Here is a 26744-nt window from a genome sequence, read left to right on the forward strand (position 1 = left end):
ATGGCAGGCTTTTTGTTGTATTGTCTCCTCGCCCCGGACGCTGTACTCCAAAGGGAGCTTTATGTAATCAGTCCTCCCTGACATGTGATGTCCTGTCATTTTCCTCCCCTTCGGCTCTGCAGCCGCCCACAAATCAATAGCATTGCCTGGGAAGTTTCAGCTGGTTTGCAGCCACCCTGAGCTCTGTGTTTCTTAAAGGGTATGTCAGTAAATGTAAAGTTTCCTAATGATATTTCTGGCTGATGGCACATGGCAGAGCTGACGGACTATTTATAATCAGTGGCACGATCGCAAACACATTATTTTTATTTCACTTAGGGGGGAGCCCTGTCACTTGCCACCTCTCTTTGCAGACAAGTGGATGCCGTCTCCACCCAAAGGAGCTAAATTCTCTTTGAAGAATGTGCCTGCACACACCCCCTTTGCGTTAGGAGCTCCTCAGTCCTTCCCAATAGAACCCACCCCTCTTTTATGATTATTGGGCTGGGGGAATGAAGGAGGCAATGAATTATTTGCAGCAACTGCTTAAAATTCTGGCCCTGCCTTCACTATAATGTCTCCTCCAATCTTTGCTGCTCAGCTCCTGCTGCATTCCTCTGGGTGTGGGTGTGGCTGGCGTGACTGAGGCAGCAGACACGGCTCCTACATCCAGCACTTGCCCCAGTTTTACAGGACTAAACATAGCAGAGCTGTCTTTTGTTGAGCAGCTACTATGTTCTTAGCAATGTATTGGGTAGACATTTTATATACAATATCTCATCAACCCTCTCAAACCTGTTTGTGGCAAGTGCCACAAACTTTGGAGACAAGTCATTTAATCTCCTATCCCCCCGACATCTCTGAGATGTCACAACGCTTACAGGGAAATTCCCGGGACTCCAGTTCAGTTCTCTCTAACAAATGACACTTGTTCTCCATCCACTACCTTGTCCTGCCTCTTCTCCACTAAAAGGACATTGGTGTATATATGGTGTGGATGTGCAGGAGTGCGTACCCATTCCCACCTTGGGCAGCTCCGTGAGCTCAAAAACTGACCAGAATGAAACATGAAAGAATTTGAAATTTCTCAACCTGAGGGTAAATCCTGGTATAACAGGAACCATATACTAGGGGGGTTTGGATTCACTGCAATGGGAAGTGTTACCTCTATAAAGATATTGAGCGCTCTCTCTCTCTCTCTCTCTCTCTCTCTCTCTCTCTCTCTTTTTCTCTCTCTCTCTCTCTTTTTTAAAAAATGTTTCCACAGGACAGAGTTTAGGGTATGGATTCGTTAACTATATTGATCCAAAGGATGCAGAGAAAGCCATCAACACTTTAAATGGACTCAGACTCCAGACCAAAACCATAAAGGTAAGAGGTGATCTTCTGGCTCCTGATTGGGGAGGCGCTGGTTGATTTCATCCCTTTGTTCTAATAAATAAAGGCCATGAGGAAGCTGGAGGTGATGCTCTTTATTTATTCAGAGGACATTTCCTGGGGACACAGATCATTACGGAAGAGTGAAGTGAGGGCTGAGCACAGGAGGGAACACGAGCGGTGGATGTCAGGGATGACTACCCCACATGGAAGGCCTGTGAGCCCGAGTCTGCAGAGATGGCCAGAATTGAGCTACGGGAAGAAGCTGAGATAAGAAGCTGTTCCAGGCAGAGGGAACAGCACATGCAGCGCTTTGAAAATGTACATAAATATTGTGAGTGGGGAACAGCAGATGGAATAGTGTGGCCTACGTTTGGATGGGGGGCGGGGGAGGACAGGGGCCTCATGTGCCAGGCTGAGCAGCTTGGCTTTACCTAAAGGTAGAGAGGACCCTCCTGAGACTTGAAAAGGAAAAATCAGTTATAAAATAAATACACTAGTGAACTGGTGTACAAAATCGACAGGAACAAAGGAATGACCAAAAAAGGAACATTCCAGGCATCTGAAAATAATCAGACCAGTAAATAATATCTATGCAAGGGTTAAGGTGAAAAATAACGGTGACCCAGAGCCTGCTCCTCCAGACCAGGGCTTCTGCGGCTCGATTGTCACTCTCAGTTCAGACTTCACCTGATGGGGTCCTTCAGAAGGTGGTGCCATTGGCTTTGAGGCCCCCTCTGACAGCCAGTGGTGAGCTTCTGAATGGAGCCTGCCTCCTCTGCCTCCCTTTCCCGGCCGCCCCACCTTAGCATCCTGTTTGGGGGCAGCTGCCAGCCAATTAATGAGCCCCATTCTTCATAGCCTATTAAACCAGGGGAGGTGTCTCCTGGGCACTCTTATCCTCACAACAGCAAGTCTGACACAAAGTAGGACAAAAGAGAAACCTCTCCCAGAATGGAAATCTATAGATGGCACCAGCTCTCTGTCTGAAAACACACAACCAGAACTTCTTAGTTCAACAGAGCTGCTTCTCCCACAGCCAGGCTGACAGGGGAGACTAGTGGTGTAAGAGCATCTTACCATAGCTGGGAGGCAACCAAAACAAAACCTTCTCTTTGGGGAATATATTATGTGACTGTTTCCTTTCTTCCTTCCTTTCTTTTTTCATCCTCCATCCCTCCCTCTCTCTCTCCACTTCCCCCTCCCTCCTTGCTTCCTCCCTCCTTCCTCCCTCCCTCTCCCTCCCTTCCTTCCTTCCTTTCTTTCTTCAGCAGCTTTACTTTTCTTTCTTATTTAAAAAATACATTTCTTTATTGATTTCAGAGAGGGAGGGAGGAGAGAGAGAGAGAGAAACATCAATGATGAGAAAGAATCATTGATCGGCTGCCTCCCGCACACCCCCTACTGGAGATCCAGCCCACAACTCAGGCATGTGCCCTTGGCGGGAATCGAACCTGGGACCCTTCAGTCCGCAGGCTGATGCTCTATCCACTTTGCCAAGCCGGCCAGGGCAGGTTTACTTTTCTAATTGAGTTTAGCTTATTTCTAAAGATGATTAGAAATTATCTTTCCTGATCTCATACAGTCTGTGGTACACAAAGACCCCAAAATAGGCCTGATTCAGGTTGCTTCAGTCTTGGCTTAGAATCAATCCCTGTGAGTTCTCTAAGGAGGAAATAATTGAGTGTTGCTTAAATACAGGGTAGTCCTCTGAGAGGTAGGAGAATTAATTTCTTTCAAAAGAAAAACATACCTATTTTTGTGCTTTAAGTAAAGATGGGATGCTCCTGTCACCTGACTTAGTGATGAGGCCACACCAGGTTGAGAGCTGTATTTGTGGTTTGGATTGATTTTTCTGTGCTATCCAATTCAGTATTAGAATGTCAGACGTTTACTCTTCCCTTGACGGACACCCTGACCTTGAAGCGAGAAAGATACTTTTCTTCCCTGCAGTTTTCTTGAAATCCAAACTTCCCCAAGAGCTTAGGCTCAAATCATCAGCCATCCATTCTGTGTGGTTTTTTGTTAAGTGATCCCTGAAGCTGTAGGCATTTCCCAAAAGACTGAGTGAACCCAGCTTTTCTGATCTCAGAATGCACCCCTGGCCCATCATCCCGTCAGAAGTAGTGCTCTGTCTAAGTGGATCTTGGCAACGAGGAACATTGATTCCCTCCTTTTCTTCTCTATATTCCTTTCCCTACCCCTCACCCACCCTCTGCTCTCCCAGCATCAAAACGCTGCCAACACATTTGCACCCAGCAGTAACGTGGGCTTCCAAGCCACTGTAGGATTCAAAATGCATGATGCCACGGCTAAATCAATAATTTCCATTCTCTACAACGAATGAAAGTTTAATGTGCAAACCTGGGGATTTCAGCCCTTTCATTAAAGCAGTTTATTTGCCATACTAAAAATTAAGTTTGAGTGATAGGTTCCTTTATTAACTTTTCCTCCCTTTCCTACAGGGACACACTGTTTAAGGTAAAAATCATATTAAAGGGGAGAGGAAAAGCAAACCTTTTTCATGTGCTGTTAATAGTCTCATCATTTATTAATTTTTAAAAATTGCTTTTCTGCCTTTCGGGCCTCTGTTTACTTCTTCTGCTTCAGTTTTCTTTGATAAGTGACATGAGATTTATCTCTCCACTCTAACTCCATGAAGGAGTAGAAAACTTGTCTATTTAAGGGAAAAATGTTATTTTAAAATATGCATTACAGAGATCTCCTTGGAACCATCTAGTACAGTGGTTCTCAACCTTCTGGCCCTTTAAATACAGTTCCTCATGTTGTGACCCAACCATAAAATTACTTTCGTTGCTAATTCATAACTGTAATGTTGCTACTGTTATGAATCGTAATGTAAATATCTGATATGCAGGATGGTCTTAGGCGACCCCTGTGAAAGGGTCATTCGACCGCCAAAGGGGTTTCGACCCACAGGTTGAGAATCACTGATCTAGTACATGTTTGCAAACTTTAGTCAAGTTAGTCCCTCCTTCTCACATTTATGGAGCATATTTGGAGTGCTTCATGCAAAACACACTACTTTAAATGTAATGCACAACGTAGATGCAGGCAAACCGAGTCCACTCTTATGCCTTGAAGATTAATGACTAACAGCTAGAGTCAGAGATAGTTCTGGAAAGCGGGAAGTGGGGAGTGGAGGCTGTAGTGAGCTGTGGCACAGGAGAGAGGGCAGCTTTTCTTCAGCTACTGCTGATGGTCTAAGCCTAGATTGCTGCCAGATCTTCCGATTGCTCAATAGAAACTGAAATCTAGATTTTTTTTTCAATGCCACGTCTCCCAATTTCTAGAGATTGGATACCAACTCAAAACATTTTAAAGCATTCTGTACGTAGGCCAAACATCACTTAATAGTTGACCTGTGGACAAACAGTTGGAAGCCTCTGAACTCAAATTTAAATACACAAGCTCTGTTTTGCTGATTGGAAGTGAATGACTCATTACTGGGCTGCTAGGAGAAGGTGCCCACAAATGATGGTTCCCCAAATATTTGTTTTCCATTTATTAAGGGGATGTAATGTGACTGTGTGAATACTGAGGGTGTGTGGAGGGCAAGGCCAGGCATCTGTCCTCAAGGAAAATACAATGACGCAGACACAGCATCGATGCAGAGAAAGAGTGTGATTCCTAAGTCAGCCACAATGACCAGCGTGGATGACTGCAGATAACTTGCCTACCTGGGAAAACAAGCATCTTCTTTGGAAGCATGGATTACAGAGATCTCCTCGGAACCATGTAGTACACGTTTGCAAACATGGGACTGCAGAGCAATTATTCTTGGATTGTAACCTCGTTAGTGGGGGGACAGTGGCCAGGTTCCCAGCCCTCATCTTGGAGAGCAGGCTCAGAGAGATGGAGTGACTTGTCCAAAGCCACACACGTGGCCAGCAGTGGAGCTGAGTTAGCATCCAGAGGTTCTGTGAAGCGCTCTGCCAGAAGAGGAGCTGCTTCATATGTGACCATGAGCTTGAAAGGAAATAATAATAACAGTAATGCTACCTGACACTGAATATTTACTCTGGTCTATCTCCTTCACATGTTCAATGCATTTAAACCTTGAAACATCCTGCGGCTGGGTGCTTTATGCAGATCAGCTCTAATTCTTAAAACAACCCTGTAGGGAGGTGCTCTCTATACAAATGAGAAAACTGAGGCCCAAAGAGGTTAAGAGACTTACTGAGGATCACACCATTGGTAGTGAGATTTGGAGTAACAACAACATAGAAATGTTTTAAAGGGGGCATTGGCAGAAGATCATACATGTTGGAATGTTGCCCTGCCTGTTTGTTCAGTGGCACGTGCCTTCTGTGAGGGGGTGGGTGTGCATTTGGCCTTGCACACACATGAGTTAGACTCCCTGGCATGGGAAGGAGATATAAAAAGCAAACAAGTGGATTGTGCGGCTCTTGCAGGCTCTTGAGTAAACAGACTCGTGATTCAGGGCTTCTGCCATCAACCTGAGCGCTGACCTGACTTCAGCTCATTCCTTCTCAGACCCCTGCTTCCCAGGAAGTGCCCCAGCGATTCTCCCATCGCTGCATGCCAGGCAGTCATGGGCTTGCATTGCCAACCCGCCAGGGCAGCCTGATGCCTCACTGGAGAAACGGAGTCTTTTCTCAACATTTCAACCCTGAACCCAGTGGAGATGATTTGCCCCACTTAGGGCTTTGGGGATGCTGTTTGTTTAGTTCTCCACCCCCCCCCCACCCCCAAGTCGGCTCCAACATAGATCACTTTAGACTCTGGAAAGCATTGGGTGAAGTGGCTCTGGAGTCTAGAAAATGATGTCCAGTACTCCTGGACCCCACACTGATGCCTGTCCCAGTCCTGGACCTCTCCATCTGCTCCAAAAGAACAGCCTCTGAATTTGCAGTGTGAATCCTGCCTCTCGTTAAGAAGCGCACTATCGAATCCAAGGCCAGTGCCCCAGGTCTCACGTTAATTAGGAACAAAGAAAATCAGATGGCTCTGTGGTACTTCAAAAGAGGGACATGTTTATCCAAAGTTTGGATACACGTTCAAGTTACACTGAGACCCTTCAGCAAAAAGTGATTGCAAATTGGATTTGAGAGTTTGGAATTCCTCCCGCTAAAATGTTCACAGTAATAGGACCTCTGTTTAGACTTTAACCCATGTTTGAGGAGCAGGATTAGGGAAGTGTTCGCTGCTGCCTCTGGAAGCTCTTGTCTTCTAGGGAACACGGACATGCCAAGGACCGACTCTAACGTAGTGAGACGGGTGGTCATGCGGCGACAGGGTTCCCATTTGGCTTGGAGGGGCTGTGGGAAGTAGGGAGCTAAGCAAGCGAGGGAACTGTACCAGGAAGTAGGTTGCTGAGCAAGAGAGGGAGCTGGTCAAAGTAAAGTTCTAAGAAGGTTCACTAGGGGTGTTTGTTGAATGAAACCAGCAGCTTGCAGGCTGTTGTGGTAGGTTTTTGTCAGCATTCGGCATTGGTTTTTCATAGGCTCTCCTGGGAGCTTTGTTACTCACTTTAAAAGCAAGACATGCTTATTGAAGAATTTTTTGGAAAATGTATTATCTTATAATGAAGGCAGTATCAGCCATTCCCAACTCAACGCGGTTACCATCTTTATATATTTCCTTCCATTTTTTCATTGAGTTGCATGTTTGCAAATGGTTTTATGTCTTGTCTTTTTCTAATAATTGCATTAAGCTATTACTCAAAGTATAAAATTATGACTCTAAGTAAAACATTCACAGAGCACAGCTCTTGTCCAAACTGGAGGTGTGAGTGATTTCAGGGATGAGGTGAGAAAAGGGCTGTTTCTGCCACTCAGTGAACCCAGGAGGGTTGGCACTCAGTCGGGAAATGGGGTGAGAGAGTAAGAGGATGCTTTATTGTGAGGCAGGAGCCCAGTTCAAGGGGGGAGCAGGACTAGAGAAGGGGAAGGCTTTTCAAAAGGAACCATCTCCCTTCTCCAGGAAGGAGAGGGAGAGCGCGCTCTTTTTCCAGCCTCCCTGGGCTGTGATGCGGCTTAGCCATTTCTCCATTTTCACTTTATTCTTCTAATAGCACTAACGGTGCCTCCAGGGGAATCTTCCCACACTTGAGTTTTGCAGGTTCCAGTTGGCCCCTCCCGCTTCTTGCTCTTGCCAGGGGTCATCAGGGATCCGGGCCTCCCTCCCTCCCCCAGCATCCACCCGCCTTGCTAAAGGCCTCCATTCCGCTGAGGCATCTTTTCTTTGCACTTGGCATAAGCAATTCTTTCTCCTATCACTGCTCTTAATGCTTCCGGAGAGTTAGCAGATCATTTTTTGCTGACGGATATCACCCCACCCAGGAATAATAGACTGCCTCCCTCAGTCTTGTTAATAATAAAAAGGCCTTTTCCTCCTCCCCCATTATATAGCTATAGGCAGAGCCAGTGCAGGAGCGCTTCCCCTGCCAAGGTCAGCAAGGGCGGCTGGATCACTGAATCCCCAAGGAGCAAGGAGAGGGCACACGGGCAAGGCCAGGGGAAACCGGAGCCCCATTTACCCAGTCATACTAAGCTGCTGTCTCCGTGAGAGATTCTGTTTGGCTGCTGTGCTACCCAGGGCCCTGTTCACTTCCTTTGAGTGAATAATTTCAGATACAGGGATAGGAGTTTGGGAGGTAGTTTCCCTACTGTCCCTGCCCAGGGAGGTTGATATGATCCAGCATCTTAGAGGCATCCACAGTGTCCTGTGTCTGGATTACAAAAGAAAATTAGACAGGTCCAGGTTGGGAGGACATGTAGGTTTTTAGACGTGCGTGGAATGGGGCATGGGCTTTATCAGCTTTCAAGTGTAAAATCAGTCAACAATGTGTTGCGAGCTGCTTAAAAAAGAAGCTCAGACCTTGGCCATGTTAGGAGAACTGTGGACTCTAAATCACAAGAAATAGTGGTCCTTTCTTGGCCACTCTGGCCTGCTGTCTTGTATCTCATTCTCAGCTTCATGATTTTAAAAAACCTGACACATTCACCCCACAATGATTGCTTTTCCATTACCCCGGGGTGTGGGGAGGCGGGAGGGAGTCTGAAGTGACTCTAAAGCTCAATCCTATATTTCAAGAATCTGTGAAGAGAACTTAGGGAGTTACGAGGGTAGAACATTAGCCTTAGATGATAGTGAGTCCCTGATTGTCAAAGGCATTCAAATGGAGTCACTAAGGATGATGAAGAAAGGATTCCTATACCAGACTGGAGTCTGACGAAATGATCCTAAAGGTCCCTTCCAGTCTGAGATGCTATAACTTCATGTTGCTCCTGGGCCTGGAGCTGTTCTTTCCAGGAGATTGGCCACTAGCCATATATGGTTATAATTTGAATTTAAATTAAGTAAGATTAAATAAAATGAAAAGTTCAATTCCTCAGTCACACTAAGTATGTTTGAAGTACTCAGTAGCCACATGTAGCTAGTGGCTACCAAATTCAGCTGCACAGATCTAGACCATTTTCATGGTCCCCAAACATTCTATTGGGCAATGCTGGCCTAAAATCTCAGTGGCCCTGGGAAATAATCTCTTCTCCATCCTTATCACAAAGCCCCAAGGCAAATCAGTGGCCTATCAAAGGTCATTGAGCTTTTCCCTCTTCCCTTCCCCCTCATTATTCAGTCAGAAGAGCTCTATATTGAGATGGAGAGACAAGACCCAGCTCTGTCAAACACTACCAGGATGACCTAGGGAACTTACTTTACTTCTCTGGACTTATTTCCTCATCTGTGGAATGGTTCCTTCCAGCTCTAACAGTCTAACTAAAATATTATAGTGCGATCTTTCCAGCTTGGTAACATTTCAGGGCAAAAGCAGTATGTGCCAAGTACATGCCTTCTATTTCACTGCCTGTCCACATCAGCCTACCATAAGGGAAAGATCCCCAAACTTGAAGTCATATCTGGCTTTGTCGTAGTTCAGCTTTGTGACCTTGGATAAGTACTTGACCTCACTGAGCTAGAGTTTGTCATCTGGAAAATAGAACTAATAATATCTTACCATGGCATACAGTGTGTGTTCAAGTAATGCTCCCCAGAATGAAGATGAATACAGTTGACTTCTAAGGTGAAAATTCCATGAGGAGAGGAGAAGACTGTTTCCATCTACCTGTTTCAGAGTCTGAGTCCTGTTGAGTCTTGGGGAGCATACATAAAAGGCTTTGTATAGTGGCAAGTGTTATTATGGAGCTTCCAGGTGGCCACAGTGACCTTATCAGGTTTTCATAAAGCAAGAGTCAGGAGTTGCAGTTTAATGAGGAGAGTGACTGAGTGTCTGAAGCCCTGAGTCTGAGAGCGGCTTTTCCACTAGCCAGGCCATTACACCATTAGCACATCTCTCCCTTCTAGGGCCACCAGACAGACAGCGAAATTCTTGTACTTACTGAGCCTCCTCCATAACCTGATGGACTTTTAAAAAGAAGTTGTAAAGCACACAAATCCATCACCACATCTTTGTTTTAAAACACATATTTATTTGGCCTACTGTGTGCCAGAGCCTCTCGTGATATTCTTGGATACTCGTCAACTCCATGACTCCCTTTTGCTTCTTCTCCCAGGGGCTAAATGTCCTTGCATACAGTATATTTCAACTTTCCATTTCAATTCGGAGAGCATTTATTCAGCACTTGCCCTATGTAAGGCTTCACAACTAGATGCCACAGGAGGTCTGCACAAACCGCCATCAGAATACTCAGACTATTAGGGCAGATTCAGTGTTGACACAGATGGCTGATGGGAGGCAGGGTGTGATAGCTGCTGCCATTGAAATGTGTACCATCTCTGGAGTCCAAGGAGAGAGCAGCCATTTGTGCCTGGGCTTCATGGAGGAGGCAGAATTCTGGCTGAGCCTGGAAGGATGGGCAGGAGTCCCTTTTGCCATGATGATGAACAAACAGCAAGAACAAAGACGTAGAAGTAGAAACTTTCAGTGCATATTCACTTTTTTTAGTTTGAATTGAGGTGGAAGGTGCATGGAGAGATTAGTAGGAGGAGAGGTCGGACTTGAATGCTCAGATAAAGGTTTCGAACTTCCATCACAAGGTGCTAGAGAACCCTTGAAAGTGTTTGAGCAGGGAGAAGTGGCACATTCAGAACTCCCTTGGATATGTTAGCATCAGGTTTTGCCCCAGATAACAGAATATCATGTATCAGGAGGCGGGAGGGGGAAGTATGTGGCCCCAGTCCTCATGCTGACACCTGTCCTGCCTGCAGTCCTCGCAGTCAAAGCTGTAGTTTCCAGGAGCCAGCTGGCTTCTTTCTTCTCTCCCAGCTCTTGGAGTAGGATTGGAGGTCCTTGAAAGGGTTGCTCCTAGAAGGCCCTGGCAGCACCAGAGTCTGTTCTCTGCTGCTGTTCTTCTCTGGGTCTCTTTGAAGTGAATGTCCCCCGGGGATCTGTGTGCTCTAGGGAGGTTGTGCTTGCTCAGAGAGTAGGGTGTTACAACAGATTGGGGGAAATCTGCAGCCTGATATTCTGGAATTATCTATTTGTGTGTGTGTGTCCTGTGCTAGACTAATAGTCCTACATTTCAGGAACTATTGAATTTATCTCTGCACTTTCAATGTCTAGCATAGGCCTGATTGCATAGCAATCATACCAAAGCCATTATTTATTGAGCACTTACTGTGTGCCAGGCATTGTGCCCAGGAATCTTATATGCATTAGCTTGTTTAATCCTCAAACATCTCTATTAGAAAGCTTCTAAACTACATTATTCAAGTAATGCAGCTCAGAAAGGTTAAGTGACTTACCCCAAGGACACATAGCCAGTAAGTGATCTGGATTTAAACACACATATCTTCAACCTCAAAGTTCTTGCTCTTAATGAGGTTACTCTGTTGCCTTTCCATTCCAGAATAGATGCTCAATTTCAGTTAAGGTAAGATAAATGAGAACTTCCTTGAAGTGACCTGTCTAAAAATACAGTTGCCTGATATTCTAACCAGTACCTACCAGTGAGACTCACAAGATAAGGGGTGATGAAGACAGGACGGATGCTCCTAGTGTGTGGAGCTAGATTAGAAATAGAAGAAGGCTAGAAACTCTGGGGAAGACAGCTTTTAACTCAGTAGAAGAAATAATTGTCTACTAACCAGTGATGGTGTAGGATGCCTCATGAAGTAGCGAGCTTCCTGTCCTTGGAAATGTGTAAGGTGAGTGGCCTGCTGTTTGGATCCTGCCTTGAACTTTTTAAAAAAAATATTTTTTTTTATTGATTTCAGAGGGGAAGGAAAAGGGAGTGAGAGATAGAAACATCAGTGATGAGAGAGAATCATTGATTGGACGTCTCCTGCAAGCCTCACACTGGGGATCAAGCCCACAATTGGGCATGTGCCCTGACTAGGAATTGAACCATGACCTCCTGGTTCATAGGTTGGTGCTCAACCACTGAGATATACCGGCCGGGCCTGCCTTGAACATTTGAGGCCACTTAATAGCATCAAGTTTCTGTAAGCAGTTTTCAAGGATGGTGCTTTATTTCCAATGTCACCTGTCCTCTTTATTTCCACTTACCATGATCTGTTTTTGTAGAAATGGGCAGTTTTGTGAATAGAATGCTGAGCTCATGAAAACACCCAGTCAATGATAGAAGTCCTTCTTGTAATTTGAAGTGCCCAACAAATGATGCCTCCAAGTTCTAAACCCATTGAGAAATGAGGCAAAAGAGTAAAAGATATCGAATCCTAAGGTCATCTTAATACTGTTTAAGTCCCAGATGAATTCCATGGACACAATAGGCTTCCTAACACAGAACCCCACACTCGGACAGACTGACACGCCCCATCACAGGTGGTCCGGTCCCCACAGGCCTCCCTATATCAGAGCACAACCTGCTCCCATAGGACCTGAGAGCCTGGAGCAGAAAGTGTGCTTCCAGCTGGCATCTGACTCCCAGAGGGAGGAAGCAGGCAGCGGCTGAGGCTCATGTGCCCATCTCCTTTGCTGAGGCCTATTCAGAGTCAGCACGCCCGTTCCCCTGGCCTGCACTGCTCCTATAGGGGCTCCCTCCACATGGAAGGAAGCACAGGGAGTATGAAAAGTGTATCCCCCTCAGTATCCCCATCAGGAACAATGCTCTGTGTCTCACTCTTCACTTGTTTGCTTACTTCCCTCAGCAGCCTGTGGGGCCCTTGAAACAGAGATGTTCTCACCCCTAGCACAAGGCCTGACACATTGGAAGTGTTGAGGAAGGGGTGGAATGAATGATCTTCTAATGCCAGTGTTTTCCTGAAGGAACACCCTTTCAGGGCAGAGAAGATGGCTTTTCCTCTCATCTTATCTTCCCAAGATGATGCCTTTCTCATGTTTTCCAAGTCCTCTCCCTTTTCTGTACCATGGAGGGTCAGACCAGGAGCAGGTGTTGCCAGATGATTCAGGAAATGGTTTTCCCCAGGCCATGCTCTTCCTCCCTCCCTACCCAGGCCAAGCCCTGGCAGTACACAGGTGAAGGCACCTCTGAGTATTGTATGGGAAGGGGCAGCCCCAGCCCTGGTCCTGCTGCCCCGTCTGTGAGGATTGGCAATGCCTGCCTTGCCACCTTGGCGAGAATCGCTGAGAGCTGCCTTGTGACGTCACTTTGGAAAATGGAAAACGCTCTGAGGATGGGAAGCAGTGGAACCTGTAGGGATGTGCTAGGGCTACTTCATGGCTGTGGAGCGGTCAAGGACGATCCAGACCCACCAGGATGACCGAGGACAGTGCCTCCACAGGAACTCACTGGCAGTGTTCCAAATGTTTGCTTGTGATAAAATTACAAAGTGTGTCCCAATGAGGGCTGGAGTCCCAGGCTGGCCCACAAACACCTGTATGACTCATCAGTAATCATACTTACTAAGTATCAACTAAATTCTAGGTATGTGCTAGACACATTCAACCTGTTATCTCAACGCTTTACAATAACCCATCAAAGGAGAATTGTCCTCCTTTCTAGCAGTAAAGAAACTGAGACTTATCAACATATAATGACTTGCCCAAGGTCAACTACTTGCCCACAGTCAGGATGCAGAGCTCCAGGCCATACTGTCACTCTTGGAGGGGGGGGGCTGCTGTGAGCCTGCAGGGATGGAGAGGGATAGGGAAGTTGGAGTGACTGCAAATCTTCCCTCAAGATTATTTATAAAGTCAGCCATTTATCCTCCTCTCCCTGTGGGCCACCCTTACCCAGAGAGAGAGGAGTAAGCTCCCTCCTTTCAGCTTTTTCCAAGCTCCAGAGCAAGATCAGTGCTGGCCTAGAAATGCCAGTCTTGTCTTCAGAGATCCTGGATGAATGGAGCAAGCTGGATCCCCATGGTCTTAGGCACAGGCTTCTGCAGGGCGCTGCCTCCAGCATTGAAGCCCCAGGCTCTAGGCTCGGTGGGGTTAACAAGCCAGCCATGCCTGACTCTGCAGGAACTGAGAATTGGGATCTTTAAAAATGTTTCACCCGAACAAAGGGCCACCACCTGTAGTCATTCCGTGAGGATTTAATATATGGATGAGGGGATTTGAAAAGTTTAGATACTGGAAGGAGTGTTTTGGATATTGAATGTGGGAAGATCCTTTTTTTCTGTCATTTTTGTCCACTCCTATTTCTACATGTTTCCTGGACAGGAAACTAAGAGAACAATAGACTTAAGGTTGCAAATAGAGAACAAATAAGCAGCAGGAATTGGCTCGGCAGAGGGTCTGTTCACCTTTGGGAAGTGCTGCTGCTGTGTGCCTGGGGCCTGTCCCTGGGGATGTGTAGCAATAATTCTCCTCGACTGAGAATCTCCCTGTCAGAATCATCTTTTGAGGAGATAGTTCTGGTTGTGTCATTGGCTTCCCAGTGCCAGCTCCTTTTCCCAGCAGGTCTGTCCCAGCCTGCTCCCCTCTGTACCCCAGTTCTGGGTGCCCAGAGCTAATGGGAATCCATGTATGTACCCTGTGGATATCAGGCAGGCCCTACACTAAGCCCTTGACCTTCATCTTCCTGTTGGTCCTCAAATAGAAGAGTGATATCATCAGGCCACCATTCCCTGACCCCTGACACTATCACGCCACCTGTTTCTCCACCAGTCTCACCTCAGCTCTGTCTCCTTCCTGGCTTTTTAATCCTTAATTAAAGGGAGAGTAGTCTCTCTCTTTTCTGTGTTCCAGTTACATCTATACATCACCCTGGAATAGCACACATTTGTGGCATTGCGGTGATTGGTCCATAAGCATACTAGTCTTTCTTCCATTTAACTCATTTATTGAGTACCTCCTGAGTGGTCTTTGTTGCACCCATTGCACTTGGGGATCCTTTAGGGCAAAAAAACCCATGCCTCGTCCTTATGTGTTGTATATCCCAGCATGCAGCACTGTGCCTGGCTCAGAGGGGACCCTCAGGAAATGTTTGCTGGGAAGACCTTTAAATGGTGTCTAGCCATACAACACTGTTTCAGTCCTTCCAACCACAGACACTGGAGAAAGGGAGGCCTATCCCTTAGCTCTTAGCTTAGTGGGGAGTCACAGCTGTGGTTCTGGATGCTTAACTCTCAGTGATTCCCCCTTAATTCTCAGAAATCCAAGCTACAATTAACCCCATTAATGTTAGCATCATTCAGTGTGAGCTGTGGTGTGCATTCAGTCTTTCAGTGGGTGTTGAGTACCCCGTGGGTATCAGGCTCTGTGCTGGGAGCTAGAGCCACAGAGATGAATAAGACACAGGTTTACAACCATGGCCTCAAGGAAATCCACAGACTAGATGGAGAGGTGGTGAATCAAAGTCAGGACAGGTTAAGTACTGTGGGTGCGGCTCTTTGAGCCCTGTTGGGAGATAGGGAATGCTGATTAGAGGAGGTGGCATGTGAGCTGCGCCTGAAAGAGGGGTAGGATTTGCAGCTGAGGAAGTAGGTGGGAAAATTTTTCCCCTTCAGCAAACCCAAAGACGGAGGAGGGTATGTTTTAGGGAAACACAAAGGTCATTCAGATAATTTGTCAGTAATTGGCAGGGGTCAGACAAGAGTGACTCTCATTACCACAAACATACATGAAGTTTCTGTTTCTTTCTCCCTACTGCTCCCTCCTCGTGCCTAAAGAAATGTTTTGCAAGGTTATAACCAGACTTTGTCCCTTAAAAGACAGCATGGGAGAGCCCCATGTGGAGTAGCACCCTGACCAGACAGTCCTATAGGGTTTTTGGTTCTTCATCCTCCAACCCAAAAAAATGCACACACGGGACCCTCCATGTAAAGGTCCCTCTGCCTGTCAGCCATGTCCTGGGGAGGAGCCTGGAGAAGCCAGCCATGAGCTTCTAGAAGGTAAAGACACTGCAGGTGAGCTGCCTTGCTCCACCAGCAAGATAAGTTAGTCCTTCATATCATTTACCTGTTGAGTCAACATCTATTGTAGATGTGGAACCCATAGAGGGACCTGGCATCTCTGCCATGGAAAGAGAGAGAGTGCCATGGTGAGGGGTCTGCTCATGCCTTGTTCCTCTTTGCTAGACCCTGTCTCAGACACAAGGTCCTCCTCGCTACTGGAGCTTTAGTTCTTAATGCCAGAGGTCCAGTTTAACCTGGACCATTTATTTTGCGCGCGCGCGCACACACACACACACACACACACACACACACACACACCCCTAGAGTCTTAGCAAGTCTTGTAAATTGGTTATAGATGAAATAAAACTCCCAACTGAACAATGCTAAGGCAAATAGGTCCCTTCCTGTCCGACATTGTCAGATGTGCTCTGAAATGACTGTTTTCATCATCTATTCTGAGCCATAACCGCCCCAGAAATAGCTTTAGCAAGAAAGTGCTTTTGTTAGACTAGCTGTAAATTATATTTCAAACGTCTGATGTTGTTTTCTTTAAAAAATAAATAAATAAGTAAATGAAAGTCTAAAATTAATGACTGCTGGGGTTTGCTTTGCTTGTGTGTACTGCTACAGATTTGGCTTCTTGCAGATGGAATTTCAGATCTGTTTACACTTCTGTGTTAGCTTTGAGGGGGGAGCAGTTGAGAGATCTGGGAGGACAAATTTACAAAGTCGAACTTATTATAAGCATCGGTGAGGCTCGCGTCTCTCTCCTGCTGCCCTTGCCCTCCCTCCTCTCCACCTCGCCCTCATTTTGTTTATTGTGGTTTCCTCTGCTCCGCCTCCAAGTTCGAAGGCAACTGGTTCTTGCAGATGTTCTGACAAGGTCACATATCCAGTTTTGCAAGCAGATGTTCATTCAGCCCCATTTCACCAGCGCTTTGTCATTCAGCGAGAGCAGACCTTGTGGGAACAGATTGGAGCAGCACAAAGGATGGAACATAAAAAATCTCGCAGAGAACCTGATCGCTTTTATGTGCTCAAGAAGAAGCGGGTGAGGTGGGGAGGGTGCCAAGGAGAGAGATCCACAGAGCAGAATTTTATGGGTGGGTTTTTTTTATTTATTCAAAGATTATTATGTGTTGGATACAGTAAATCATCTATACACCCACACCCAGGAGGTAAATCTCCAGAACTCTAAGCGTGGGTAGTTCTGCATTTAACAGCTGCAATACAGTAGCTATTTTATTCTGCACTTAGAGACCCTTATCTGTGCATTTGTTTTAAGTTATTGTCAGCTCTCCTTTTGTTCCTCTATTGCTGTTCTCCTGGTTCTCATTACTATTACAAGGGAAGCTAAAATCTGAGCTCCTGAGTTATTTAAACGGACACCATGAGTTAGAAAGGTAGATGAGGCATTCTCGTCTTGGTGGAAGACTTGGTCTCGCTACTCGGAAGGTGTTGCCTCTAATGGATTTAGCTCCTCTTGTTTTTTCTAGGTCTCCTATGCCCGCCCGAGCTCTGCCTCCATCAGGGATGCTAACCTCTATGTTAGCGGCCTTCCCAAAACCATGACCCAGAAGGAACTGGAGCAGCTTTTCTCGCAATATGGCCGTATCATCACCTCACGGATCCTGGTTGATCAAGTCACAGGTTAAGTATTTCTTTGTCGTTCCTTTCCTTGTGTCTCAGTGTCACCAGCCAGAGCCCTGTGATCCATAGGAGCAGAGGGGTAATGGTTACATAGGGTAGAAGATATGGGTCATGAGTGGACAGATTTTTGACGTAAGAGAAAGACTTCTTCTCAATCAACTCCCCACATTGAAAGTGGGCCATCTCAGGAGGCAGGAGCCTCCATCGTGGGAATCAGTCCAGCAGCAGCTGATCTACTTGGCAGGGCTGTGAGGACGATTCAGGCATTGGGTTGAGAGTGGAACTATATGACCTTCAAAGTCTCTTTCAACCCTCAACCAGGTAACATTACATTTGTGTGTGAAAAGAACCTGTAGGTATCGCTCTAGCCCTGATGTTAGCCCCCACAGAGTGAGAGGGAACTTCACACTGGCCCCTTTCACACAGGAGGAAACAGAGGTCCAAAGCGGGGAATCTGACTTCAGTCTAGCTAGTCAGAAGCAGTGCAGAGATATGAATCCAGGGTCCAGTAGTGAGGGACTTGGTCCACACTAAAGAAGGGCAACCACCACCTCTCAGTAAGAAATGCAAGGCACCCCCAGATTTCATTTTTAATGACAAAATGTTTTCACCTCCCAACTCGCTCTCAATTTAAAACATCCCCTAGGAGCAGTTCAGCATGTGCTTCTCCTTCAAGTCATGCAACAAACCTTCATTGAAGCTGCTGTGCCACAGACACTGCAGAGGGACCCCAGGGTCCAGAGACGAAGGAAACCCTGGGGTCCAGGGTGGAGGAGGCACAGTCCTTACTGGACTCCCGTGTGATGAGCACCTGCTAGAGGCTGTCCACTGCACCATGAGAGCTCAGGGCACCTGCTAGAGGCTGTCCAGTGCACCGTGAGAGCTCAGGGCACCTGCTAGAGGCTGTCCAGTGCACCGTGAGAGCTCAGGGCACCTGCTAGAGGCTGTCCAGTGCACCGTGAGAGCTCAGGACACCTGCTAGAGGTTGTCCAGTGCACCATGAGAGTTCAGGAGAAGGCGCACTGTGCCTGCTGGAAATTGTTGGGAAGGCTCCATTGAGGATGCAAAGTCTGAACAGGGATTTCAAGGATGACTTGCAGTTATCTGGCAGGCAGATAGGCTGCATCCTATAGCATAGGCGAATAGGGCGCAGGTCAAGGCATGAAGTCGAGGAAGAACTCAACCTGTCCTAGGAACATCTGGCAGCTCAGCACGGCTGACCTGAGGCTCAACAGGGGTTTGGGGGCAGGATCATCAGGGATATTAAATGCCACCCCAAGAAGCCTGAACTTTATCTATTTGCAACATGGAGCCATGGAAGGGTTTGGGGTGGGGTGGGGGCTATTTGTTATTCTGTGTTTGGAGTGGGAGGCAATGAGGAACAGAAACCATGCACAAGGTAAAAACTTGAAAAGATACAAAAAAAGGTATAGAAAATGAATTTAAAGGGTGTAATGTGGCCAGAGTTTGCTCTTCAAATAGATTACTTGGTTGCTAGCTGTGGAGGATCCACTGGAGGGTGAGAAATTGGACAGTGGGTGATCAGTCACAGCAACTACAGGGAGATGAAGACTGAGCAGGGAGGTGTAGGAGGGCTGGAAGTGGCAGACGTGAGAGATGCCTGTGTTCTGTGGGTGGAAGTTACCTGTTCAAAGCCATGATGGCAGAAATGCAGGCAGATGCGTTTTGGTGGGTGTGTGATATTCGGGGAGCCAGGCTCAGCCCTGGCCCCATCAGTGGGCTGATTCCCCATGGAATGTCCTTGGGGCCCAGTCCATTTCTTCCTGGAGGGTTTCTTACCAGTTTGGTTTGTTCACTCTTTATTAAGTTTCTTTCTCTTTCCCCAGGAGTGTCCAGAGGGGTGGGATTCATCCGCTTTGATAAAAGGATCGAGGCAGAAGAAGCCATCAAAGGGCTGAACGGCCAGAAGCCCAGCGGTGCTACAGAACCGATTACTGTGAAGTTTGCCAACAACCCCAGCCAGAAGTCCAGCCAGGCCCTGCTCTCCCAGCTCTACCAGTCCCCCAACCGGCGCTACCCTGGCCCGCTTCACCACCAGGCCCAGAGGTTCAGGTAGGGGTGCCCACGTGCCCATTCACCTTGCTACCTGGGTACAGAGATGGGTGAGGGTGAGGGAAGCCCATGGCCTGAAGGATGGGGCAAGACTAAGAACCTCTGCCTCCTGGAATCACTGTGCCAAAGTCCCCTCCCCCCAGCCCCAGTTTTCAGTCCAGTCAAATGAGATGATTGGATCTTCCAATCCCCCTTTCAACTTACCACCATGACTGTGGTTAAACTGCAGATTCCTTGGCTTAAAGAGAATTTCTGTATTTAACCAAATAAGGTTCAGGTTCAACAAGAGTTCATCAAGGATGTGACTGAATTTGGCAGCGTAGACTTAAGGTTAAGGCAGTGGCTTTAATAAAGTGAAAGGAAAGAGCAGGTCAGGAGGCACATCCTTGCCAGAGAGAGTGGGCAGGCCTGTCCTCCTCTTTCTTCCGCAGGTAACTCTGGGTTAGGTGCGCAGGGGTGCTCCCGTTTGTGTTAACTTTGCTCTCACTATGATGTCAGCAGTCCCTGGGAAAACGAGGAAGATGTGTCCCAGCCTTATCAGTGTTTCCTTTAGGTACCCCACCCCCTGGGGAGCTCCCGGTGCAAGGGGGGCATTCCCTTTCTCCTGGGACTGTTCTGAAAGGCAGGTTTCTCTCCAGGAAGGCAGTTCGAGTTTGAACGGCCTCCACTGTGCAAGTGATAAGAATATTCTTGACCTACCCATAATAATTCTAAATAATTATTTTACTCCACCCATGTCCCAACTTCCCTTTAATGAAAGGTTCTTCTCCTTTTCAAACATCACATGGGGAGAGAGCCCGCCCTTCCATCTGGCCACAATGAGAAGAAAAGTCAGCCTCTGCAGTGTCCTCCCGTGCCCTTGAATGGGAAATGGTTAATGATTTCACGAAGAGTCCAAGTCATCTAATTTTTATTTTGTGTGAGAGCACATGCAGTGTTTATGTAAAAAGCCTTTCCAGCAGGCTCCTAATGGCGGAAACTATGGTTACTACTGCCCCGTGGTGTGAATAGCTTGTCCCCAAAAGGTGCTGAGCATGAGAGAGATAATAGCTCATAACAGAATAGCAGTTTACCGGGAGGTGTTTTCTGGTTGCAAATAGTAAGCTGATTTTTAAAAAATCTTAACCTCAAAACTCCTCCTACCCTCCCCCCAAAATGTGTGTAATAAGAAGATTCAGTTAATGTAGCTAGACTAGGAGAAAAGCTCCATTCTGATATGCATTGTGTGTGTGCATGAATTGTTCATATGAGACCTTTATTCACAAGTTTCACTATAATAAAATGTGAACAACTTAAGAAGCCGCCTCTTTTACAATTTCACACACAATGTAAAATAAAGTACACACAAATGTCCTGAAAGGTGGGGGCGGGATTCATTCAGGCCTTGAAAGAAAGGGAGATTCATTAGACACTTGCTTTAAACTCCAGCATTGACCTGAACATGAATTCCTTGTAATGGAGGCAGGAAAGCGGTGGATAGGCTCCTGAGCACTGGGGCAAGTGGTTGAGCTTTTCTTCTTTGAAAATGGAGCATTCTTATTAATAGTTCCATTGAGCGATCTTGCCATCTGTGAGGCATTAACCCAGAGACCCTCCTTCTCTTTGCAGGCTGGACAATTTGCTTAATATGGCCTATGGCGTAAAGAGGTAATTAAAACTCCACAGATTGCCAGATGTCCGTGTTGGCACAGACTGGGGCTAGAATTTTTTTTTTTTAATTCACTAACTTTACTTTTTTTTTTAATTCTTCCTTTTTTCTTCCACCAGCATGTCCAATTCTTAATTTTCATTTCGGACCTCAGTTGGTTTGTTTCTTTTAGGGCACACAACGTGTGTTTGTGTGTTTCACTTTTTCTTTTATTTGCAGGCGGGCTCTTCCTACGGTTCAGGTGCCACAGCTACCGAGCCCTTGATAGTCGGGTCCTCCGAGTGGCTTCCCTCAGGGGAAAGGCTCCAACTCTGCCAGCTGATTTTGCAAACTTGCAGAGCAAACTGTTTTGCATTTAGCAATGCCAAGATTCCGTTAAGAGGGCAAATTCCAGCAAATCAGAATTAGAACGTTTTGTTAATCGTGGTTGACAATCTTACGATTGTCAGTGGAAAAATTAGATTTTGGACTACCAGCCCCTGGCCAAAGCATGCATAAAGGCATGGATGACCTTCTGCTTCCCGCCCCCATGCCTTCCCTCATTGTGCCTTTGAGGGCACAACCTGAGAATGAAGTGTATCTGTGTGCACCTCAACCAGGGTTTTGTGTGTTTTTTGTTACAGGTTTTAACAGTTATTATCAATCCTCCCGTGATTATATATGTATGTGTGTTTTAAACTTGCTGTTTTGTTCACTTAAAGCCTGTTTGTGAGTTCGGGGGCTGAAATAGAGTCGAAGCTTTTGGAGCTCTCTGAATGCAGCACACGGGTGCGCCAGACCCAATCTGAAAGCTGATCTCAGGAAGTCGAGTGCATTATGTCACTGTGTCCATGAGATTCCCAAATGTGCTTTTGATAAGCCCCGCTGAGCTGCTAGGGACATAGCATCTTCATCATCCTGCTCAGTAGAGCTGCACACTGTAATTCCCCTTCCTACAGTCAAGGGAAGGAGATGCGGTCTTTAATAGTCCACACCACACCCCCTGCGCGAGGCATTTCTTTCCCTTGGCCATGCATCGTAAGTATCCCGACCATGGGAACAGGCACACAGTGAAGGATGTTACCTTGACAGCAGACTCCACTATCAGAGCTCTGGTCTCTCCAATCTCAGTCCTGGTACCAGGAAGGGGATGATCTCCAGGTGCCTAGCACACTGCTTGCCTGTTCCCACACGTTTTACATTTTTCCCAGCTCTTTGTCCCTGACCTTTGATACCCTCTAGCAGATAATATGATGAGAGAGAGATGCCCATACATAGAGGGGGCCACAAAAGACACAGAGGCAGCATGCGTGGCTGCCACCTCCTCCAGGTCCCCACCCCCAGTAAACATCACTGGTTGATAAAAGCATTCATGCTCTTGTCCTGTTAAACCAAATTTGGACCCAGAATCCTTTCTACCAAAGTACTCCAGGTAGCCATAACCAACTAGAGTTGAAACCTCTTTACTGACCCTAACTTTGGCCTTAACATAGACACTTAACTGTTCTCTGCCTATAAACTTGAGTGAGGTCAGTTCATTCGGTTGGAAGAGAAAAGGTGAAGACAGTCTTCAGAAATAATGCAAATAACACTTAGACATGGATTTACCCTTCTAAGAATCTATACGATGATATTTTGGGTTTTGTCTTGTTATTTGTTTTTAAGCAAGAGGGAAGAAGACTTGAGCACTTCTGGAGTCATCCTTTAATCTACCTTAAAAATTAAATGAAATTTCCCAAGTTTTGACTTCCACCAATGTTACTCACTCATTCAATCAATAAACATTTATTGGATTTCTACATGTCACTATGTGATATTCCTATATGTGCTTCACTGAATAAATAAGTGGAGCAACAGAATGAATGAAATCAAGCCCCTTCCCCAAGAACTCACTGTCTACCGTGGGGAGGGAGGATAAGGGTCAGGGTGGATACCCTATGAACATATTCTGTGCTAGAACTATGATAGAGCCTTGCTATGGGAGTTCCTTGTGGTTTTTAGGAACTGACCTAGGCCTGTCTCTTAACATATACGTGCCTCAGCCAACCTAGCCATTCCCATCAGAGGAAATGCCACAGACATGAGTTTTTGCATTTTGGTTTTTAAACCCTGAAGACTCTCCTGCAAACACTCACTCAGCCCTTTGCCCCGTGTCTGTGTCTGTGCATCTCTGTGTTATCCTTGGTCAGACTGATGTCTGGACCAGTCCCCCCTTCTGCTTGTCCCCCCAGGTTCTCCCCAATCACCATTGATGGGATGACAAGTCTTGTGGGAATGAACATCCCTGGTCACACAGGAACAGGCTGGTGCATCTTTGTCTACAACCTCTCCCCCGATTCCGATGAGAGTGTCCTCTGGCAGCTCTTTGGTCCCTTTGGCGCAGTGAACAACGTCAAGGTCATCCGCGACTTCAACACCAACAAGTGCAAGGGATTCGGTTTTGTCACCATGACCAACTATGACGAGGCCGCCATGGCCATCGCCAGCCTCAACGGGTACCGCCTGGGAGACCGAGTCTTGCAAGTTTCCTTTAAAACCAACAAAGCCCACAAATCCTGAATTTCCCATCCTTAATTATTAAAAAAATATATATATATATAAGTATATACGAACAAAACACATGTGTGCACACACACACACACACACACACACACACACACACACACAAGAGAGAGAGAGAAACAAACCTTTCAAGGCTTATATTCAACCATGGACTTTATAAGCCAGTGTTGCCTAAGTATTAAAACATTGGATTATCCTGAGGTGTACCAGGAAAGGATTTTATAATGCTTAGAAAAAAAAACAAAAACAAAAAAAAATACCTTTGATGCATTGAATGTTCTTTCATAGCTGTCGTTGTTGAATATAATATACATAGATAGCGATGTGCAGGGATTTTTACCCAGCCAGCTAACTTTACTACCTTCCTTGAAGGTGGGTCTTTTTAAGATGACCATTCGCTCATTTGAAGAAGAAAAATAAAAAACAAAAAAATAATAAAAATAAAACAATTTTTACAAAGTAATGGGATTCAAAGAAGGGAAAAAAAAGATTTTTCTTTTTTGTCAAAATGTTGATCCACTCAGATTGGTAAAAAAAAAAAATACCCACACAAATTAAAGAGGAATAATAAAAATTGCAAAAATGAAAAAAAAACTTTTGCAAATTTTTTTATTTTTCCTTTTTTCTTTTATATCATGTGAACTAAAACAGTCTTCTGTTAGGGGATGGGGGCCAGGGGGATACCTGATGACATTAACAATTTAATAACATTAACATTGTTGCCAAAGAGGTGGTCTCTTTGCTGAAAATGGGTTTCAAGAAAAATCTATTTTTATAAAATATAAAGAATTTTTACAAGAGAATCTGGATTTGAGAAAAAATATTTTGACTGGCTAATTTAGGGGAAATTGACAACTTTGTCGCGTTCATACTGCACTGGTAACTTTTTAGAGATCAAGATGTGTGTTTTAAACTGGATTCGTAGACTGTTTTTTGAAGGATGGGCTATAAACAGATGATCTTCATATCTTTTCATAGCATGTAATAATAATTAAAAAATTATTAATTACTAGGGGAAAGGAGTGTTCGTTCTACCCAGGGTACCACAGTTCCCCACAGTCAAAACCCAAAAGCAAGGAGATGAGTTGAAAGACAGTTTTTCTTTAAGTCATCAGTATGGGATGTCAGCAGAACAAAAATTTAAAAGATTACTTTTCCTTTTGATCTAAAACTTTCTTAGTCTGAGCAGTAGGTGCTACGAAATTATTTACATATCTTAGTATCATAGTTAAATGTAATGTGTTTAGGAAAGGAAAACAAAAGATACATTTGCTTTCAATTCATTAAGGAATTTTCAAATTCACTTTGTAGCCCATGCTGATAGAATTGGGCTGTGTTGGTACATTTGAGACACTGTTTTTGTTGCTTGAAACACTTATTTATTTAATCGCTGATGTGATGATGCCTATGGCCGAGATCAAATATAGCTAGATTGGCTAGACTACTTATTTGTTTACTTAAACTATGGGAAGAAGCATATTATTGTGTCATTCTGTTGTGTGTGTATGTGTATATACAATATAAATATATATATATATAAAGTTATTTTTCTTTGGGTTAATTTATTATAAGTTGTAACACTTGGCTAGTTTTGTTTGTAATGTCTTAAAATGTTTTCTTATGCTATTTAAGTGACAGTTAAAGAGGTATCAAGGTAACTTGTGTAGAACTATTGTTTGGTATATTGTCATGTTTCTTGTGAATATTTTTTCTTACTGCACAGTAGAAAAATAAAAACAACTGGGTCTTTATTTTCATGTAATTCAGATTGGGGGAAACAAAACAGAGCTAAGGGAACAAAATGACTGAGGGAGCATTCTCCCATGTCCAGTGCACTGATCATTTTAGTACGTTTGTGCTTTGTACGGTTCTATATTTAAAACAAAAACAAAACAAAAAAATACAAGGGTTCATGCTCTTCCCTGGGTAATAGAAACAGTTACTCGCTATGCATAATCTAGTTGATAGTTAAATTTGCTATTGCTTTTCTTGTCTTGTTATATAAAACCTTTTCAATACAAGTTTAGTCTTAATGGTAATAAAATGTTATGGTTATTTATAACTTGTGCTTATTTTGTGCGTTTTTTCCCCATGCTGAACCCACTAAGTGCATGCAGACAGACTGCTGTTTTCACACTGAAGAGGCGAACTTTGTAGTAGTCGTGGTAGTGTAGAGAGGACCGAAAAACAAGACTGCATCGTAGACTCCTCCTTTACATTTTTTAAAAAATTTTTCCTCTTTTTTATTTTGAAAAAAAGCCCCATACAAAACAGATTTCAGTTCAGAGAACACTCGTTCAACATTCAGGGAAACCTTTTTACGTCATCTGCTATGAATGAATGCAGTTTGCTGGCAAAGTTTTGATGCATTTGCTAAGTAAGCATAGTGGGAAAGGCATGCCAAAACCTCTCCTCTATAATGTGTTCACGCTGGGGGGGAAGAAATCTTAGGACCAGGCAGTTGTATACTTTAGTTATAATGAATGACTTCATGTTAATCTTGCTAGTTTAGATGATTTCTGAGGGGAAGTATTGTAACTGGTTCTTTTTCCATAACCTTGTTGTGTTTGAATTATTTGTACTTTATCTGTCCAGACAATAAATGAAAGTGTGTAGAATGGATCTGAGCTTCCCAGATTTTTAAATGTGTTCATTCAAACTTTTTGTTTCCTGTAGCATCTTCAGCTTTCCCAGTATTTTTATCATTAAACAAACAAAAAAAGGTAGAGTAAAACTCTGTTTCGCTAAGTTGCAAAAGTCAACTCAGTATTCAAAAGTCATTGCCCTAGTTCCGTGGCACTGAAAGTATGATCTCCAACCGGCAGTATCCGCAGCGTCTGTTAGTTGTTAAAATGCAGACTCTCAGGCCAAATGCGAATCCATATTTAACCAGAATCCCAGGTGAATCGCCAGTACTTTACAGTGTGAGGAACACTGCCTTGGTTGATAAGAAGCTGGCACATTGGCCGTTATGTTTGGCATTGTGCTATATGCGTGCCTGTTCCTCAGTTATACGCATACTTGTGACTTGTTCAGGTGAGAGGGAGTCACCATTTTCAGAGCATTGATTATTATATGCTGTGTGGTGGCCTTTGCTTTCTCTCACTTTTTCCTCCAGCAATCTGGGAGAAGGAGATAGCACTGCCCTCATTTCACAGATGATAATACTGAGGCTCAGTGAGATCAAGTTACTTGAAATAGCCAGCAAGTT

The 26744-nt window shown here is 45.1% G+C and overlaps 1 protein-coding gene across 7 annotated transcripts in view; it reads left to right on the forward strand.

Annotated features, from left to right (window-relative positions):
• The window catches only part of ELAVL4 (ELAV like RNA binding protein 4), a 93229-nt gene extending 67061 nt beyond the window's left edge, over positions 1–26168 (forward strand). For 3 of the 7 annotated variants that reach the window (XM_023752673.1, XM_023752672.1, XM_006087296.2), the window contains exons 3-7: positions 1247–1350; positions 17118–17271; positions 19119–19344; positions 20953–20991; positions 23203–26168. In XM_023752673.1, the coding sequence (XP_023608441.1) occupies positions 1247–1350; positions 17118–17271; positions 19119–19344; positions 20953–20991; positions 23203–23530 (851 nt within the window). In that variant the 3' untranslated portion in view covers positions 23531–26168. Of the gene's footprint in view, positions 1–1246; positions 1351–17117; positions 17272–19118; positions 19345–20952; positions 20992–23160 lie in introns of all 7 variants that reach the window. The other 4 variants (XM_006087295.3, XM_006087293.3, XM_023752674.1 and 1 more) reach the window with 3 other exon arrangements.
• Positions 26169–26744: the final 576 nt, after the last annotated feature.

Source organism: Myotis lucifugus, unplaced genomic scaffold (genome assembly GCF_000147115.1).
Source record: "Myotis lucifugus unplaced genomic scaffold, Myoluc2.0 scaffold_37, whole genome shotgun sequence".
In the NCBI taxonomy this organism is placed as follows: Eukaryota; Metazoa; Chordata; class Mammalia; order Chiroptera; family Vespertilionidae; genus Myotis; species Myotis lucifugus.